Here is a 20,598-nt window from a genome sequence, read left to right as displayed (position 1 = left end):
AGGGGACAGGAAGGTGAGCCCTGCCGCCGGTAAAAAGAGCCTGAAGCCAGTCCTCACCTTCCTGTGCCGCTCTCTTCAGCAGGGCCTCAACCAGGGGATCCGACATTACTGCAGGGACAAAAGCTTCCAGGTGTCCGCCGGGAGGAAAAGAGGAAGTTCCCGGCTGGACACCTGGATTTAACCCCCGTAGGAGTGGCCGTAGGACCCCTCCCCTCTAGTGACCACTGGCCGGGGGTATCCTAATTAGTGCATCACTAAGGGGGAGGAGTGATGCTAGGGGGGAACTGGCACTGACATTTTTAATGTTGCTCTGTGTGCTCCCCAGTCAGAGGCGGGCACCTTATTCAGTACCGCGCCTACCATTCTGTGAATAACACTATAGTCTATTTTTTCACCCCCTAAAAAAAGAATGTGGTTAACTGTTAGGTGTTGAGTTCCCACCGCTGCCAAGGGAAAATCTCAAACCATGTCTGCTGCAGTCTCCCATTCTCCTCCAGCCGCAGTGGAACCTGCTCAGCAGCGACGTCGGTCCCAGCATCTGGCTCAGCCTGTTACTGTGCGAATGGTTACTGCTGCCTTTCTAGGCTCTGCCTCTCTAGCCAGCACTGGTCAACAGTGAGCAGGCTTTTCTGGGACGAAGTCCTGCTTTTCACACACTGAGCATGACCATGGGAGGACCTATCATTGAAGGTCGGGGGTCACACGCTCAGGTCCTGTAGCAGCTCCTATTAGTCCACCAGGAAGGTCCTGAAGAGCTGCAACTATAAAAGGTTCACATGGCCGCATGGCCATGCGCTAGTATCAATTGTGTTTGGCTTATGCCAGTGGATACTATACCACTCTATACATATGTGGTGTGAAGCTGTTAGCTTTGGGGACTGTACACTCAGGCAGGCAGCTATCGTCAGTGGGGGCAATTAGCCTTGGCTTAGCATCTGGTACCTTCATGTGTGCGGTTAGCACAGAAGAGTTCTAGAGAAAGCACAACCCTAGTTAGGGTAATAGTTTTGTGTACAGTGTGACTCTGTGAGGCAACAGAGCTCGCTTCCAGTTCACACGAGGGTGAAGCTTAACCCATGTGTGAGCACAGCATCTATCTGCCATTACTTTGCAGCAGGTAACTCTGCACAGTGGACCCCGGGCTGCGAACACACCTTGTAGCTACCTACCTATTACTCGGTGCGTTCCGCTAGCCCTAAGAAACGGTCGCTGCTATATATTTAGCAATGGACTGCAAAGCACTAAGCCCCTGTATTCAGCCAATCACCCTGCTCATGCAACTGTCCCTCACTAGGCTAAATGAAGAATGTATCTGATAAAAACAACAAAGCACAAAATTAGCCCTTACAATTACTTAATTTGATGGTTCAGCTTCAGCACCAGTATCAACACTACAGGACTCTTTATACTGTGCATACAGGCCTGTATAGCCACTCTCTTCCTCCAATAAGAACTGTCCCTGAGCTGTGCACTGGCGTCAGAGCGAGGCGGCACCTGTGCCTTTATAGCCCGATTATATAATATGGCCAGCCAATCATAGTAATGCCACTACTGAGATGGCTATGGCATTATAGTGACTGGCAGACAATCCCCTGCATGTTTATTGGCTGTGTAAGACACCAAACATGCAGAGTGTGGATTCAAACTTCAAATCTGAGCAGCTGTTAATGCTCACCGAGTATTTCCAAGCAGCCAGATTCTCAAGTGATATCAGAGTATCACTGAGCACGTTCGCTCATCCCTAGTAATTATACGACTATCTGTTATGTTTTTGTACAATTTGTCAATAACTTATGTGAATAACACTATAGTCTATTTTTTCACCCCCCAAAAAAGGAATGTGGTTAACTGTTAGGTGTTGAGTTCCCACCGCTGCACAGGGAAAATCTCAAACTATGTCTGCTGCAGTCTCCCATTCTCCTCCAGCCGCAGTGGAACCTGCTCAGCAGAGACGTCTCCCAGTCGGAGTTATTTTTGATGGTCAACAAAATACGATTTTCGAGGAACTTATTTTTCACACTCTACTGTAGGTATGATAATAGTTTATCTGTGTGAGATTTTTGATGCTTAAAGGGGATGTCCACTACTTGGACAACCCCTTCTCACTGGAAAAGGAAAGATTGATCCAGATTTTAATCTACAAATCCAAAAATGTTTAAACTGATTATATTTTAACTTTGAAAAAATAAAGAATTAGTCACATCAAAAAGTCTTTTTTTCTTTTTTGGTTGAAACATGTAGGAAAAATGTATTTAAAAATCATAGGGAACATAGTGAAAAGACTAATAGAATACCAAATTTGTTTTGAAAGTATGTGCGTTCTTAAACTTGGTTCACTGTCTCCACTTTTGGACAAATCAAACAATAAGTGTAAGTCAGAGAGAAGCGGTGGCCCTAGCTTCCTGTTGATGTTCAATAAATCCGAAGGCAGGAACAGTGAAGCCAGCGCTGATTTTGTTTCAACCTCACATAAGTCCCGGGAACGTGAGTGTCAAGACCACTGGAACGACACTTGCACGGAAAGTAAGTATGAATATTTTTATTTGAAATAGGACAAACATTAGGAATCATAAGGGGTTGTCCTAGTAATGGACAACCCCTTTAGGTAATACATTTTTTGTTTAAAACATTTCCAACATTCTGAACATGAAAAAGGCTTCACCCCCCTTTGTGACTTTTCTGATGTTAAAGAGTTAATTTTAGTGTAAAACATTTCCTATATTATGAACATGAAAAAGGCTTCTCCCCTGTGTGAATTCTTTGGTGACTAAGAAGATATGATTTCTTTACAAAACATTTGCCACATTCCGAACATGAAAAAGGCTTCTCCCCTGTGTCGGTTTTCTGGTGTGTTCTCAAATCTGATTTCTGCTTAAAACATTTCCCACTTTCTGAATTTGAAAAAGCCTTCTCCCCTGTGTGGGTTCTTTGGTGTATAACAAGATTCCATTTCTTATTAAAACATTTCCCACATTCTGAACATGAAAACGGCTTCTCCCCTGTGTGGGTTCTCTGGTGCGTAACCAAACCCGATTTTTGCTTAAAACATTTCCCACATTCTGAACAGGAAAAAGGCTTCTCCCCTGTGTGGGTTCTCTGGTGCGTACTCAAATCTGATTTCTCCTTAAAACATTTCCCACTTTCTGAACATGAAAAAGCCTTCTCCCCTGTGTGGGTTCTTTGGTGTATAACAAGATTCCATTTCTTGTTAAAACATTTCCCACATTCTGAACATGAAAACGGCTTCTCCCCTGTGTGGGTTCTCTGGTGCGTAACCAAAGCCGATTTCTGATTAAAACATTTCTCACAGTTTGAACATGGAAAAGGTTTCTCCCCTGTGTGGGTTCTCTGGTGAGTAACCAAATATGATTTCTGATTAAAACATTTCATACATTCTGAACATGAAAACTGCTTCTCCCCTGTGTGGGTTCTCTGGTGCGTAACCAAAGCAGATTTCTGATAAAAACATTTCCCACATTCTGAACATGAAAACGGCTTTTCCCCTGTGTGAGTTTTCTGGTGTTTAACCAAATCTGATTTTTGTGTAAAACATTTCCCACATTCTGAGCAGCAAAAAGGCTTCTGCCCTGTGTGAATTCTCTGGTGTCTAACCAAAGCAGGTTTTTGCTTAAAACATTTCCCACATTCTGAACAGCAAAAAGGCTTCTGCCCTGTGTGGGTTCTCTGGTGCATAACCAAACCCGATTTTAGCATAAAACATTTCCCACATTCTGAACAGGAAAAAGGCTTCTCTCCTGTGTGGGTTCTCTGGTGCATAACCAAACCCGATTTCTGATTAAAACATTTTGCACATTCTGAACAGGAAAAAGGCTTCTCCCCTGTGTGGGTTCTCTGGTGCGCACTTAAATCTGATTTCTCCTTAAAACATTTCCCACATTCTGAACATGAAAAAGCCTTCTCCCCTGTGTGGGTTCTTTGGTGTATAACAAGATTACATTTCTGATTAAAACATTTACCACATTCTGAACATGAAAACGGCTTCTCCCCTGTGTGGGTTCTCTGGTGCTTAACCAAAGCTGATTTCTGATTAAAACATTTCATACATTCTGAACATGGAAAAGGCTTCTCCCCTGTGTGGGTTCTCTGGTGCTTATCCAAATCTGATTTCTGATTAAAACATTTCATACATTCTGAACATTGAAAAGGCTTCTCCCCTGCGTGGGTTCTCAGGTGGTAATAAAGACTCCCTTTCCGGTTAAAACATTTCCCACATTCTGAACATGAAAGAGGCTTATCCCCTATGTGGGTTCTTTGGTGTCTAACAAGATGCGATTTGTGCTTAAAACATTTAACACACTTGGAACAAGAAAAACTTTTGTCCACTGTGTGAATTTCTGAATGTTTAAGAGAAGACTTTTGGATGGGAAAACTGTTTCCATATTCTGAACATGTAAATGGCTTCTTTGATTTAGGAGTATTTCCATGTTTAATGCTTATTTTGTGACTCTGGTTTTCCTTAGTTGTCGCTAATGAATCGGAAGACAGAACTTGTTTCAAAATATCAGATGAGAGATCTTTGCTGTGAAGGGATGATGGTATATTTGGAGTAACGGCATTCACTTCATTTGTATCCACTGGGATCTCAAAATCATCTGATTTAAAAATTAAAGATGTCAGCTGTTCCTCTGATCTCTTGGTACAGTCATCTGCAAAGATTTAAACCAATTATTATTTTTGAATAAAATATCTTTGAATGTCATTTCACATTTCTACTTAAACGGTCTATAAAAATGGCAGGTTATGTAAAAATACTGAATTCTTCACTAAGACAATGACAGTTCACAGTCTAATAGAAAATCTCATAGGATGAACCAGTAGAGTGTGGTGTTGAAATGTTTGTTCATTCTGCCTCCCAAATATGAAATAAAAAGCCACAAAGAAACGTTATGTTGACGAACATAATACCGAAAAGAACTTCTATTCTTCTCACAAAAAAACAAAGTCCCCACTCAGGTCAATCATCTGTTAGTGGAAAAACAGAGGTGTCCACATTATTAGTTGCTTAAAGGCTCTTGAAAAGTAACATAATAATAATAATAACAATAATTTTACTTTTATAGCACCGAGATATTCCACAGCACTTTACATTTTAGAGGGGATTTGTACAGACAATGGACATTAAGCATTACGAACACATAGATCAAAACAGATACCTAGAGAAATGAGGTTCCTTCTTACAAGCTTACAATCTATGAGGAAAAGAGACACGAAAGGTGGATGGTAACGATTGGCTGGTCCGAACAACGAAAGCAATGTGTAAGAATTGGGTGTTTATGTAATGCTGCATGAACCGGTTATCAGCTTAAGTATGTAACAGTGCAGACACAGAGGGCTATGAAATGCATAAAGCATGTGAGAACATGATGCGAGGAACCTGGCTATGGTAAAAAATTTTGAATGGGCAACACAGGGATAGTTAGGTTAATGCGTTGAGACGGTAGGCCAGTCTGAACAAATGTGTTTTTAGCACACACTTAAAACTGTGGGGATTGGGCATTAATCGTATTAACATGGGTAGTGCATTCCAAAGAATTGGCGCAGCACGTGAAAAGTCTTGGAGATGGGAGTGGGAGGTTCTGATTATTGAGGATGCTAACCCCAGGTCATAAGCAGAACAGACGGCACGGGTAGAGTGGTAGACTGAGACAAGGGAGATGTAGGGTGGTGGTGAGCCATGGAGTGCTTTGTTGGTGAGGGTAATAAGTTTGTACTGGATTCTGCAGTGGATGGGTAACCAGTGTAATGACTGGCACAAGGTAGAGGCATTGGTGTAACGATTGGTGAGGAATATGATCGTAGCTGCAGCATTCAAAGCAGATTGGAGAGGGGATAGTTTGGTAAGAGGGAGACCGATTTGTAGAGAGTTACAATAGTCCAGACGAGAATGAATAAGAGAAATAGTGAGTTTTTGCAGAGTCGAAAGTAAGAAAGTGTTGAATTCTAGAAATGTTTTTGAGGTGCAGATACATGGCTTCCATTAACCAATCCATCAATAACCACTCTCTCAAAGTCAAATATCTTTCTCGCTTCTGAGTCTTTCAATGTGCCCAAACCACATTTAGCATACATGTATTTGGCATTACTATAGTGAGAAGAACCCACTCAATTTACGGTGTGTGTGTCTCCTGGAGCACAATCTGGGCACTATGTGTTGGGTAATAAAATGGCATATTGGCAATTTTTTTTCTCCCACATCCACTGCGTGCTAATATCCAGAAAGTGCCTGTGGAATCAAAAATAGTCATTATTCCAACAGATTAATTATCTGAGGGTTAAAATGTCTAAAATGGAGTCACTTTATGGGGATTTCTACTGCTCTGGTTTTCTGATTTTTTTCATATTAGGGCTTCTGCAGATGGTGTCACATCTCTTCTGAGATCTGCTCCTACGATGTCTGCTTTTGTCACCAGGCATTTCCTTATTCACATGGCAGGCGGGGCTGGTAATGGGGTAAACGTTGGAACCTGAAGCTGTGGATGATGTAGGCTCAGTTCAGCCACTAAGATTAGGGTGCCTGGGGCAATTAGTGCAATCTAGTCTGGAAGTATGGGTGTATGTGCTGTCCAGCTAAAGTAATCTGCTCACTGATTCGGCCAATTGCATAGCACCATATTCTACAAAAGCTCGAAGCATATTGAAAGAAGCTGCCAGATACAGCCTTCTTCTCCTCTGGTTCAGTTCTCTATGCTCAGCTCCTGGCTTGTGTATTTGTATCCTGTTGTGATCATGTCCTGTTTGCTGACTACTATTGCTTCTGATTTTGTAATTTCTCTGCCTTACTGGTTCTGACCCGGCTACCTAACCATTGTTCTTTCCATTTTACACCAAACAGCAGGTAACACTATGGCCCAAGCCTGGGGGGTCTCTATGTAAGTCCAGATCCATGTAGAGGTGTTAATTCGGTGATGAGTAAGACAATCTTTGGGATCAGGAAAATGGAGTAGATAGCGCCAAGCCTGTTCGTAGTGGCCATCATTTAAGCTGCCAGGTGGTCACAAACACTGCAGACACAATGTATCGGGAGCAAACTATTCCAGTAAGATATGGATTCAAATAGCTAAATGGCCCTCCTTCCCTTCTTAACTCTGAAATGAGCCCAGACAGTAGTTCACAACCGTATATAGGGTATTGTCGGATTCAAGAGAAGTTGTAAAATAATTTGTGAGGTCCATCTGTATGCTATTCCACTTTGTGAAAGTGAAAAAAAGTCATAGTTACTCACCGATAACGGTGTTTCTCGGAGCCCATGACAGCACTACGGAGAGAGGGGATCCGCCCTTCAGGGACAGGGAACCTACAGATAAAAGGGCGGTACCTCTCCCTCGCATCAGTTGGTTTACAGAGCATCTGAGGACCTCCAGGTTAGTTACAACAGAGAAAAAAATCATATTATAACATTTCTTAAAAAAGGAACCCCGTGCCTAGACTATATTATATAAACTATATAAATCATATGAAATTAAAGGTGCTCACCGCACTCGTGATGGGAGGGAATAAGCGAGTGCTGTCATGGGCTCCGCGCAACACCGTTATCGGTGAGTAACTATGACTTTCTCGGTCCCCCATGACAGCACTACGGAGAGAATTGCAGAGACTAAGCTTAGGGAGGGACCACCGCCTCGAGAACCCTTCTCCCGAAGGTCAAGTCAGACACAGAGGCTAGATTTAATCTATAGTGTCTAAAAAAGGTTGATGGTGATGACCAGGTGGCCGCCTTACAGATTTGCTCTATTGATACCTCTGACCTCTCCGCCCATGAGGTAGCTACTGCTCTTGTGGAATGCGCTCTTATACCATCCGGAATCGCATTCCCCATGGATGAATATGCCAACGCTATTGCCTCTTTTATCCACCTTGCCAAAGTACCTTTAGATGCCCGGAATCCTTTTCTGGGACCCTGAAAACAGACAAACAAAGAGCCTTCCTTCCTATACTCCCTGGTGGAATCTAGGTATTGGACTAGACATCTTCTGACATCTAGATTATGGAAGTTCTGCTCTTTCTCATTTCTGGGGTTTGGGCAAAAGGACGGCAGGGATATTTCTTGTGACCTATGGAATTTTGACGCCACTTTTGGCAAATAGGCCGGGTGAGGTCTAAGAGTGACTATCATCCATTATTTTCGTAAAAGGCGGGTTAGAGGATAAGGCTTGAATATCGCTTATTCTGAGCGCAGATGTTAAGGCTACCAGAAGAATGGTCTTAAGTGATAGTGTTTTTATGGGAATCGTGTCTATGGGTTCAAATGGAGGACTAGATAACGCTGAGAGGACTAAATTTAAGTCCCATGGGGACATCTTTTGGGTAACTACAGGTTTTGCTCTTGTTACCGCTTTAATAAATCTTATTATCCACGGGTTAGCCGCAATATTTTTGTTATAGAGTGCTCCCAGGGCTGCTATCTGTACCTTAAGAGTACTAACCGCTAACCCCTGTTCCAGACCTTTTTGTAGGAACTCAAGTATTTTATTAATTGAGGGTCCCTCCTGGATTTTTACTTTGGAGACAGACAAGAATTTTTTCCATGTTTTCCCATATGTTTTAGTAGTAACAGGTTTTCTACATTTTAGCAATGTTGCAACTAAGTTATCTGAGAAGCCCCTTTCTTTTAATAGTCCCCGTTCAAAAGCCAGGCTGTCAAATGCAAGTTCGACTCCTGTGGGTGGAAGATCGGTCCTTGCTGTAGTAGGTCTGGCAAATTTGGTAGGACCCATGGGTCTGAGACCGATAGAATCCTTAGCCAGGAAAACCATGTCCTCTTTGGCCAAAACGGGGCAATAAGGATCATTTTTGTTTTGTCTTCTCTGACTTTCCGAATGACTGCCGGAATCAGAATGACTGGCGGAAAAGCGTATGTCAGCTTGTGTGTCCATGGGATCAGAAAGGCATCCAGAGCCTGGGGATTCCCTTCCGGACTCAGTGAGCAAAATTTGCTTACTTTTTTGTTTTTGCAATTGGCGAACAAGTCTATTGTTGGAGTTCCCCACATTCCTGTGATCTGGTTGTAGATAGACTGATTCAGGGACCACTCGTCTTGTTTCAACTGGGTTCGACTCAAGTAATCTGCTTTCTCATTTTTTGAACCCTGAATATGTAGCGCAGAAAGGGATAGTAGATTTTTTTCCGCAAGGCTGATAATTTTGGCGGAGGAACTCAGTGACAGAGACCTTGTTCCTCCCTGGTGATTTATATATGCTACTGTCACTATGTTGTCCGAGAAAATTCGGACCTGATGTCCCCGAATGTAGGTTAGGAAAGATAGAAGAGCACGATGCACCGCCCATATCCTCAAATGGGAGCACAAATTTTTTCGAGGCTTTGGCCACTGCTACGTCCAATTTTGGTGCCTTGTCCCAAGAAGTGGACGCCTCGTCCTCAAAGGGATACTTCCTTTTAAGCGAGGGCACTGAAGAATTTCTCCTGTCCGGTTTCTCCCATTCTTTTTTGATCAGTGTCTGGACATTGGAATTAAATGGAAAAGTTCTCCGCTTTTTTTGTCCCAGAGCTCCGAACATTACATCTTGAGCCGTTTTATCGGGTCTGGGATCCTCAACCCCCATAGTGGCTCTGACGGCTTTTACTAGAGCGTCCACTTCCTCTAGTGGGAAGCAATGACGGCCCGAATCTTCATCGGAGGAAGATAGGGAGGATTTAGAATCGTCAGAATCCACGTCCTCAGATGAGGATCGGACAGAGTGGGAATATACCGTCTCCTTCACCTTATCCTTCCCTTTTTTGGAAGATAACAGGGCATTCTGAACTTCAGATCTAATTATAGTTTTAAGTTCAGATGCGAAATCAGGGGTCTCTTCACACAATAAACGCTGAATGCATGATTTACAAAGCTTTTTGCTCCAGGTTACCGGCAAAGCTTTGCTACAGGTGGGGCAGGCCCTATTTTTCTTTTTCTCCAGGCTCTTCTTACCCTAGTAAGGGAGAAAAGGGAACCCCATTATAAAATATGTACTTTCACGGAGATCACTCACCATTCGGATGTGGGGCAGGTACCGGTTCTGGAGGAGGGCCCGGGTCTGGTAGAGGAGTCTCTTGAGGAGGGGAGTTAGTCCTTGCAGCAGATCTGCTGCGCTGCGTGGACTGACTGCTAGACCCACTTCTTCTGGAACTCTTAGGGTCCACCTTCTTATGGTGCTGCTGCCTGGGCTGCAGTTGCTGCTGTGGATCGCTGTCCTCCATGGTTACAGGGAGATAGTGAGACAACTATGTGTGCACCATCTCCCTATTTGAATCCGGTGCCACCTCCAGCGTTCTACCGCATTTCCGGTCCTGCGCACATCCATCCGGGAGAGGAGATTACCGCGCATGCGCGCGGAGATGACCCTGAAGTTATTGCCGCATTTCCGGAGCGGCGGCCATCTTTCTACACCCGGAGCGTGCGGTAGCCGGCACAGGAGCTCCGGGTGACCAGCGCCCCGTCTTCCTCAGAGTCGGGCGACGTTCTCTCCCCCGCACACCCTGAAGAACCCCTCGGTTCCAGCGGTGGCGGCTTCGGGTGCCGGACAAGCCGCGGCAGGAGCCTCCTCGCTGCCGGAACTCGACTGCCCGGTCCCGGTCCGTGATACGGCTTCTCAGGTACCACCAAGAAGAGGTTCCCCGTCAGGGACAGGAAACCAACTGATGCGAGGGAGAGGTACCGCCCTTTTATCTGTAGGTTTCCTGTCCCTGAAGGGCGGACCCCTCTCTCCGTAGTGCTGTCATGGGGGACCGAGAAATTGGGGCTTATATTTTGTATAGAATTCTAAAATTATCACCAAATAAAGCGACACACATCAGATTTGAAAAATGGGCCCTGATTAGGAACACAAAACTGGCTGTGGAAAACGGTTATCAGAGTATCTTGGACACTAGCTATTGTAGTCAAAAACTGTGACTATAGACAATAACACATTTAAAGAAATGATCAAACTCAACAGTTTTCATCAGTAAAAAATTAGTAACTAGTGGTGAAACCTCTCTGGAGTAATTACAGAATGGACTTGGTGTATCAGGAACACCGTGACTGATGCACAGATTGGATCAGTACACGTATCCAACCTGGGTACTGGGTTACCTGGTTCTTAGTGCATGGAGGGTTTACTGGGACGGGCATGACCGCAAGTGTGCAAGTCCTGCGTCACGTGACTGTAGAGGGAGGGTCAGGGGCGGAGCCAACCGGCGAGCCCTGGAGAAGATATCGGAGAGTGGCGGGGACCGGCTGGGCCGAGGGGAAGTTAAATGAACCGAGGTCAGTGCCGGGAGATCAGCGGGGACTCAGAACAAGAGACAAGAGAATGGTCAGGTCAAAGCCAAGAGTCAGATACCGGGAGAGCGACGGAGGTATCAGGGGAACAGGCAAAATGGGCAGTCACAAGACGAAGCAGGAGTCAATACCAGGCAAACAACAAATAGTACAGAATCAGCAGGCAAGAACAAAACAGGAACAGACCAGGTCAGAAACAGGGGGATCACACAAAAGCATTCACAAGACACAAGCACTCAAGGGTCAACTAACTCAGCCGAGGGCAGGAGTATCACTGACAAACAGACAGCCCAAGAGAGGCTTTTTAAAGCCCTCCCAAAGCCAGAGAGAGGCCAACAAGATTAACCACAGAAGCACTAGATAAAACTTCATACAGACCATGACGGTTTTTGGCAAACTAAACTATCATAAGGGCCAATATTTTCTGTCAGATGAGTTTCAAAAAGAAATATTAGATAGTCAAAGATAAGAATAGAGAAAGTATTAGTGCCCCCATTTTAGGAGAGATTGTGCAGTAATCTGAATTTCTTAGGATTGAATACATAATGGAATTTATGACGTGGAGTAAATCCATGAAACCAGGGAGTGAGCTACGCCAACACATCTCCTGCAGGCGTGAATAAATGTATGTTATAGCCACCAGTCACGCACAGCTTAGCGATATATCATGACACAGGTGTAATGCATTTTATGCAGTTTATCGTGATCCTGTTTGACGTAAGTTGGTTTTGAAAGAATTTTACTGATACACAAAGTCACATTTGCACTTAAACTTAATAAAATGCTATTGGAAAGCCGCTGGCACCTTAGCAGGTGGCGTGTGCAGCCCTGCCTAAAGAGCAATCAACCCCCTGTTTGTGTCCGTCAGTATGGGCAGGTGACGTCACCGCTAAACCACGCCCCCGCTCGCTAAGCCACTACACGGCGGCGCCATTCGGGTGAGGCTCACCGCCGGACAATGCAGGTACGAGTGTGAGGGGGAATCTTTTGCTAACGGGAGGACCCTCCCTTATTCTGGACTGTATGCACAAATAGCTTATGAATAACATTGGTGTGATGGTGCGATATGTTATATGGGTATCATTTTGTGTATATTTATATTTTACTGATTATTATGGTGTTCTCTTGTAGGATGAGTTGTTATTTGCCATCTGATATCAGCCCCCACAGTCCTGTACTGTTATCTCTCCACAGGGTCAGGGTATGTGCACACGTCCGGATTTCTTGCAGAAATTTCCTGAAGAAAACCGGAAATTTTCTGCAAGAAATCCGCATTTTTTTTTTTGCGTTTTTTTTCCGTTTTTTTCAGCATTCTGCAAGCGTAATTAGCTTGCAGAATGCTAAAGTTTTCCAAGCGATCTGTAGCTTGGAAAACTGACTGACAGGTTGGTCACACTTGTCAAACATAGCGTTTGACAAGTGTGACCATCTTTTTACTATAGATGCAGCCTATGCAGCATCTATAGCAAAAGATAGAATGTTTAAAAATAATAAAAAAAATAAAAAAAATGGTTATACTCACCTGCAGGCGTCCCTTCCTATAGATGCCGGTGTGGTTCAGGACCTTCCATGACGTCGCGGTCACGTGAGCGGTCACATGACTGGTCTCGACCAATCACAAGACCGTGACGTCATCTCAGGTCCTTCACCGCACACCAGCTATAGAAACCGAAGCGGCAGCATGCAGCGGAGAGGCGGGAAGACATCGAAGGTGAGTATAGGACTATTTTTTATTTTAATTCTTTTTTTTTTTACCAATTATATGGTGCCCAGTCCGTGGAGGAGAGTCTCCTCTCCTCCACCCTGGGTACCAACCGCACATAATCTGCTTACTTCCCGCATGGTGTGCACAGCCCCGTGCGGGAAGTAAGCAGATCAATGCACTCCTAGGTGTGCGGAATCCCCTGCAATTCTGCATTTTAATGAACATGTTGCTTTTTTTTCCGCGATGCGATTTTTTCGTGGAAAAAAAGGCTACATTTGCACACAAAATGCGGAATACACTGAAAATAATGGGAGGCTTATGTTAGCGTTTTTTTCGCGTTTTTATCACGTTTTTATAGCGAAAAAACGCGAAAAAAACGCGAAAAATACTGAACGTGTGCACATGGCCTTAGTGACTAATGTTGTTTGCTAATATGTTAATGACATATTGAACTAGCTTGTTGAAACAATGAGCCCTTGCGACCCACCCCCCTAACCTGTGAATGAGGGAGACTTAAAAAATCAGGGACGTGAAACACAGATCAGTCTTGTGTGGAATGATGATATGAACACAGCACCTCAGAGAGAAGGGGAATCATAGGGACCATTTTTAATCCTCTGTCTGCTGGATTATTGGACTCTCATCTCCTTGGACATTTATCCGGTTACTGAACTGCATTCGGCTTCTGGACTATCTTATCCTTTGTGTGGTGGATCATATATGGACCTTTCGTGTTTTTGCCTAAATAAAGCTTTTGGAATTGTTCACTATTCTCTTGCTCTGTTGATTGTGTGGTATCGGAGAAGGACTGCGTGACAATTGGTTATCCTTACATTTATTTATCTAGAACATAGTATAAGGCAAATGCCACACCAATGTGGTAGTTGGACTAAATATGCACAAATCGTCAACTTACATAAGCAGAGAGGGAAAAAAGATGATCAAACAGTCCAAAGTATATAGGAAAAAACTAACAACTTTATTGTACAAAATATATTATGAAATATTGCAACAACAGTGAAACACATAAATGAATATAAAATACTAATGACAGGCAAGATCCATTAGGACCATGGGTAAGTAATAAGAATGTTTAAAGGTATGTATAGAAATAGAAACACATAGTAAATACTATTTTAATAAAGGTATGATGTCAGAATAGCATTGTAACATATCATATCATTTATCAAAGAGGCTTGTGTCTATCAGATTGTCTGATGGCTACCATTTAGTTCAAGTAAAAGCCCACTCAAGATTAAATTAGTTATATGGCAGCATATAAATAGTGGCTATATCCCAAGGCACTAAAGTGCAATAGTGCAAGTAATGGACCATATACTGTATATAAGGTGAGATCTACTAAGATAGACCTATTAAATACCATACCTAATGGATAACACCAGTAAGGACCTAGGGGATCTTCCTGTCCGCCCCTACACGTGTTTCGGATGGCACCTTCTTCAGGGTGTGCAGTGTATTAAGACATGCTGGACTATATATATATATATATATATACACAGTACAGACCAAAAGTTTGGACACACCTTCTCATTTAAAGATTTTTCATCACTATGAAAATTGTACATTCACACTGAAGGCATCAAAACTATGAATAAACACATGTGGAATTATATACTTAACAAAAAAGTGTGAAACAACTGAAATTAAGTCTTATAATCTAGGATCTTCAAAGAAGCCACCTTTTGCTTTGATGACTGCTTTGCACACTCTTGGCATTCTCTTAATGAGCTTCAAGAGGTAGTCACCGGGAATGGTTTTCACTTCACAGGTGTGCCCCGTCAGGTTTAATAAGTGGGATTTCTGGCCTTATAAATGGGGTTGGGACCATCAGTTGTGTTGTGCAGAAGTGTGGTGGATACACAGCTGATAGTCCTACTGAATACACTGTTAGAATTTGTATTATGGCAAGAAAAAAGCAGCTAAGTAAAAAAAAACGAGTGGCCATCATTACTTTAAGAAATGAAGGTCAGTCAGTCCGAAAAATTGGGAAAACTTTGAAAGTGTCCCCAAGTGCAGTGGCAAAAACTATCAAGCGCTACAAAGAAACTGGCTGACATTAGGACCGCCCCAGGAAGGGAAGACCAAGAGTCACCTCTGCTTCTGAGGATAAGCTTATCCGAGTCACCAGCCTCAGAAATCGCAGGTTAACAGCAGCTCAGATTAGAGACCAGGTCAATGCCACACAGAGTTCTAGCAGCAGACACATCTCTACAACAATGTTAAGAGGAGACTTTGTGCAGCAGGCCTTCATGGTAAAATAGCTGCTAGGAAACCACTGCTAAGGACAGGCAACAAGCAGAAGAGACTTGTTTGGGCTAAAGAACACAAGGAATGGACATTAGACCAGTGGAAATCTGTGCTTTGGTCTGATGAGTCCAAATGTGAGATCTTTGATTCCCACCACTGTGTCTTTGTGCGACGCAGAATAGGTGAACGGATGGACTCTACATGCCTGGTTCCCACCGTGAAGCATGAGGAGGAGGTGTGATGGTGTGGGGGTGCTTTGCTGGTGACACTGTTGGGGATTTATTCAAAATTGAAGGCATACTGAACCAGCATGGCTACCACAGCATCTTGCAGCGGCATGCTATTCCATCCGGTTTGCGTTTAGTTGGACCATCATTTATTTTTCAACAGGACAATGACCCCAAACACACCTCCAGGCTGTGTAAGGGCTATTTGACCAAGAAGGAGAGTGATGGGGTGCTACGCCAGATGACCTGGCCTCCACAGTCACCAGAGCTGAACCCAATCGAGATGGTTTGGGGTGAGCTGGACCGCAGAGTGAAGGCAAAAGGGCCAACAAGTGCTAAGCATCTGTGGGAACTCCTTCAAGGTTGCTGGAAGACCATTCCTGGTCACTACCTCTTGAAGCTCATCAAGAGAATGCCAAGAGTGTGCAAAGCAGTCATCAAAGCAAAAAGGTGGCTACTTTGAAGAACCTAGATTATAAGACATAACAAAAACGTGTGAAACACCTGAAATTAAGTATATAATTCCACATGTGTTAATTCATAGTTTTGATGCCTTCAGTGTGAATGTACAATTTTCATAGTCCTGAAAATACAGAAAAATCTTTAAATGAGAAGGTGTGTCCAAACTTTTGGTCTGTACTGTATATACATGCATACACACACACGCGAGCGTCCCGGAAGTAGCGTTGCCGCAGACCGGAAGTGACGCATCGGTCACCTCGGCAACCGCGACCCCAGCTGGCGCCCATGTCATGCAGCAGGAGGTTTCAGGAACACGCAATGCCCCACGTGACCTGATGCCCCGGGCTGCATAGAGACACGGGAAGTCGGTGGGGATGGCGGAGACAAGGCGCGCATGCGTACTGCCCGCGGCAGCGCTATCGACTTGTGACAGATGGACATAAATATATACCATATAACAGTGCCACAACAATGTCATTGATTTAACGTGGGGATCTTTTAGAAGTATCTATCTCTCTCCATATCTCACTCTTGAGCCTCACCATGCTTTAGATCTAATAACCGTTAGAGAGAGTAACAGTAGCATCATACAAAGTCCCAGACATATATCACAAATACCCCACAGTTACATATCATTATGATGGGATTATAGCAAAATTATCAAATAGTATATAATTCCACATATGTCCAGAGCAAGAGAAATAACATGGTGTTGCAACAACTTCATCCATATGGAGTTGATGTCATGCATATTGAGAGTCCATTTATTGTCCCAAATGGTGGCACATTTGCATGGATGGTAGAGAATGTTAACATTCTGTCACATGATACAAAATGCATATCCGACATAGTTAATAGACAAACAGTAATGACCTATAATAAAAAACAGGCGTCGATGGACCTCGTCCTCTCTTGGACGCGGTACATTGATGACATTCTCTTGATCTGGCAGGGTACCCCTTTGGAGTTACATGAATTTTTGACTGGTCTGAACAGCAATGATCTCAACATCCATCTCACACATACATCCGACAAAACGTGGGTGCCGGCTGGCGTCGTGGTTGCTGAGGTGACGGATGCCTCACTTCCAGTCCGCGGCAGTGCTACCTTCCGGTATGCTTGCATATTATATACCATATATACTCGAGTATAAGCTGAGATTTTCAGCCCATTTCTTTAGGCTGAAAGTACCCCTCTCGGCTTATACTCGAGTCATTGTCGGCGGGGGAGGGGGAGCTGTGGCTGTCACATACTCACCTGCTCCTGGCATGGTCCCTGCATCTCCGATGGTCTCCGGGCAGCGCTTCCTGTGTTCAGCGGTCACGTGGTATCGCTCATTAAAGTAATGAATATGGACGCATATTCAATACTTTAATGAGCGGTACCTGACCGCTGAACATAGGAAGACGCTGCTGGCTCCCGGAGACCATCTGACATCTGACAGTGAGAAGCTGCCAGGGACCTCACCGGTAGCAGCTGAGTATAACAGGGGAGGGTGAGCATTCCGATATTCACCTGACCCCGTTCCGGCGCCACTCCGTCTTCCGCGTCCTCTGCCTGTGACTGTTCAGGTCAGAGGGCACGATGACGTAGGTATTGTGCGCCCTCTGCCTGAATAGTCAGAGCCGGAAGACAGAGCGGCGCGCGGCGGAACGGGGAAGTTGACTATAACAAGTGCCGGGGGCCTGAGCGACGAGAGGAGAGTATGTGATTTTTTTATTTTAATCTCAGCAACAGCATATGGGGCATAATGTATGGAGCATCTTATGGGGCATAATGTATGGAGCATCTTATGGGGCATAATGTATAGACACAGAAGAAAAAAACCCCATTGCATATTTAATATGCCAAAAGTGGGGATACTAAGTAGTATCAACCCACATTCACGATATTTTATTGACTCTGTAATATAATTATATAAATAGGAGAAAAACTGGAGTAACCAATAAATAAGTAAGAAAGTACAAAAAATGTATTTAAAAAAAAATCAAAGAAAAACACATATAATAAAATTGTCAATCAGGACAAGGACACGGAAGTACATACATTAGTGAGGTGCACATGGGAGTTCAGAGATAGTACATCTATCTAATTTACATTTGAATGTTTGTCCATGTGCTGGGTAAGTAGAGCCAAGAATAAAGCACAATAAATAAAGCCCAAGTATTATCTAACAATGTAAAAATCCACAGAAGCAGCGGGAGCTCTATAGCAAGGTTTGAGACCAAAAAGTCAGGGTAAATCAACAAAGATCAAGCCCAGCTGAAAATCCGCAGAATACAGGGACTGTATCATAAATTGAAGGCAAAACTTACCAGGCCCAGTGCACGACACTACTCAGATGGTAATAAGCCCCAAATGATGGCAGGTGACCCCGCCATCATTTGGGGCTTATTACCATCTGAGTAGTGTCGTGCACTGGGCCTGGTAAGTTTTGCCTTCAATTTATGATACAGTCCCTGTATTCTGCGGATTTTCAGCTGGGCTTCATCTTTGTTGATTTACCCTGACTATTTGGTCTCAAACCTTGCTATAGAGCTCCCGCTGCTTCTGTGGATGTAAATTAGATAGATGTACTATCTCTGAACTCCCATGTGCACCTCACTAATTTATGTACTTCAGTGTCCTTGTCCTGATTGACAATTTTATTATATGTGTTTTTCTTTGATTTTTTGAAATAAATTTTGTACTTTCTTACTTATTTATTGGTTACTCCAGTTTTTCTCCTATTTATATAGGGGCATAATGTATGTAGCATCTTATGGGGCATAATGTATGGAGCATCTTATGGGGCATAATGTATGTAGCATCTTATGGGGCATAATGTATGGAGCATCTTATGGGGCATAATGTATGGAGCATCTTATGGGGCATAATGTATGGAGCATCTTATGGGGCATAATGTATGGAGCATCTTATGGGGCATAATGTATGGATAGAAAAATGTAAAAACAAAAAAAAACCTAAAAAATGAGTTTTAATAATATTTAAAAGTTACAAAAAACTAAACCAAAAAACTACGAAAATAGCAGGGAATTTTGGAGGGTTTAATCCAATGCTAGATTAATAAGCCCAACTACACACAGTATATGTGTCCGTAAAAGACAAAAATAGTCAGACTTTTGATATTACACTATGCAAGGAAAATGGACTAGGGAGGATAGATAGTGCCTTCCCCTAATAAAGTCCCTTCCTTGCAGTGGAGGTTGGCACCCTGGGGAACGATATGGTGCCCCCGCTCAAAGTAGACTAGCCCTAGGAGACCCTACCAAGGTATCCCTACCAAAGCTACCACCAAACACATAAATGGAAAGTGCTGTTAGTAGGCGTTGGTCTAGGTAGCAGGATGCTGCACTATCGGCATTCCCCTGATGAACCCCTCTTGATAGCCATGCGGGGGGAACGCGTCAGGATGGGGCATTAATCCCCTAAAGATAAGTTTGTTCTATTATGGCTATGGTTGCACGCATGTGCTGTTGGGCTGGTTATTTATTCTGATGTCTATATAGTTGTTTGCTTTGACCTATGGGATACATAAAGAGCTGTATTTAATGCAAGAATCGCACCCTGTGGTTATTAATCATATACTATCTGTATCTGTATGTTTCAATGTGCACATCAAGTTCTAATTTTTTGGCCATTAGATATATTTTTCTCATGAATGCCCATATGCCTGTATATGAACGTATCTAGCTCATTTTCTTTGATTGGATATCTAGATAACAGTGCAGAGAACCTTCTGTCATTGTATTTATGAATTGTTTGATCATCCAGAAACTTGCACGATATGTCTATTGAACTGCTATATAGCTTGGTGATCCATCAGGATGATAGAACACTATATAAATGTCTATAAATATTAGATAATTTTTTGTAACATCTGTTGATCTGTATTCTCTCTTCTCTTATATAAGAACACCATCGCAAGATATTATGCTAATCTATAGCTAATTTTATGGAAGTCTCAAATAAAGTGACTCAGTAATAATCTCTAATAAGCACATACAGATCAACAATATTGGCACTAACAGGACTTTCCATTTATGTGTTTGGTGGTGGCTTTGGTAGGGATACCTTGGTAGGGTCTCCTAGGGCTAGTCGACGTTGAGCGGGGGTGCCATATCGTTCCCCAGGGTGCCAACCTCCGCTGCAAGGAAGGGACTTTATTAGGCCGGAGACACACTCGTGCGAGATACGGCCGAGTCTCGCTGGTTAAAAGCAAGCTGTGGCACCTGCACTCCGGAACGGAGCGTGCAGCTGCATAGCAATACATGGAGCCGCACGCTACGCTCCGGAGTGCAGGTGCCACAGCTTGCTTTTAACCAGCGAGACTCGGCCGTATCTCGCAGCAATGTGTCTCCGGCCTTAGGGGAAGGCACTATCTATCCTCACAAAGTCCGTTTTCCTTGCATAGTGTAATATCAAAAGTCTGACCATTTTTGTCTTTTACGGACACATATACTGTGTGTGTAGTTGGGCTTATTAACCCCTTTACCCCCAAGGGTGGTTTGCACATTAATGACCGGGCCAATTTTTACAATTCTGACCACAGTCCCTTAATGAGGTTATAACTCTGGAACGCTTCAACGAATCCTGATGATTCTGACAAAGTTTTCTCGTCACATATTGCACTTCATGATAGCGGTAAAATTTCTTCG

At 43.5% G+C, this 20,598-nt stretch overlaps 1 protein-coding gene across 2 annotated transcripts in view; it reads right to left on the bottom strand.

The window, feature by feature from the left end:
* Positions 1-2,524: 2,524 nt before the first annotated feature.
* LOC143767517 (uncharacterized) overlaps positions 2,525-20,598 on the bottom strand; it is a 96,137-nt gene continuing 78,063 nt past the window's right edge. For both annotated transcript variants that reach the window (XM_077255917.1, XM_077255916.1), the window contains exon 7: positions 2,525-4,667. In XM_077255917.1, coding sequence (XP_077112032.1) covers positions 2,722-4,667 — 1,946 coding nt within the window. In that variant the 3' untranslated portion in view covers positions 2,525-2,721. The remainder of the gene's footprint in view (positions 4,668-20,598) is intronic.

The sequence above is a fragment of the Ranitomeya variabilis genome, chromosome 4, assembly GCF_051348905.1.
Source record: "Ranitomeya variabilis isolate aRanVar5 chromosome 4, aRanVar5.hap1, whole genome shotgun sequence".
Taxonomy (NCBI): Eukaryota; Metazoa; Chordata; class Amphibia; order Anura; family Dendrobatidae; genus Ranitomeya; species Ranitomeya variabilis.
This window is presented reverse-complemented; position numbering and strand designations above follow the sequence as displayed.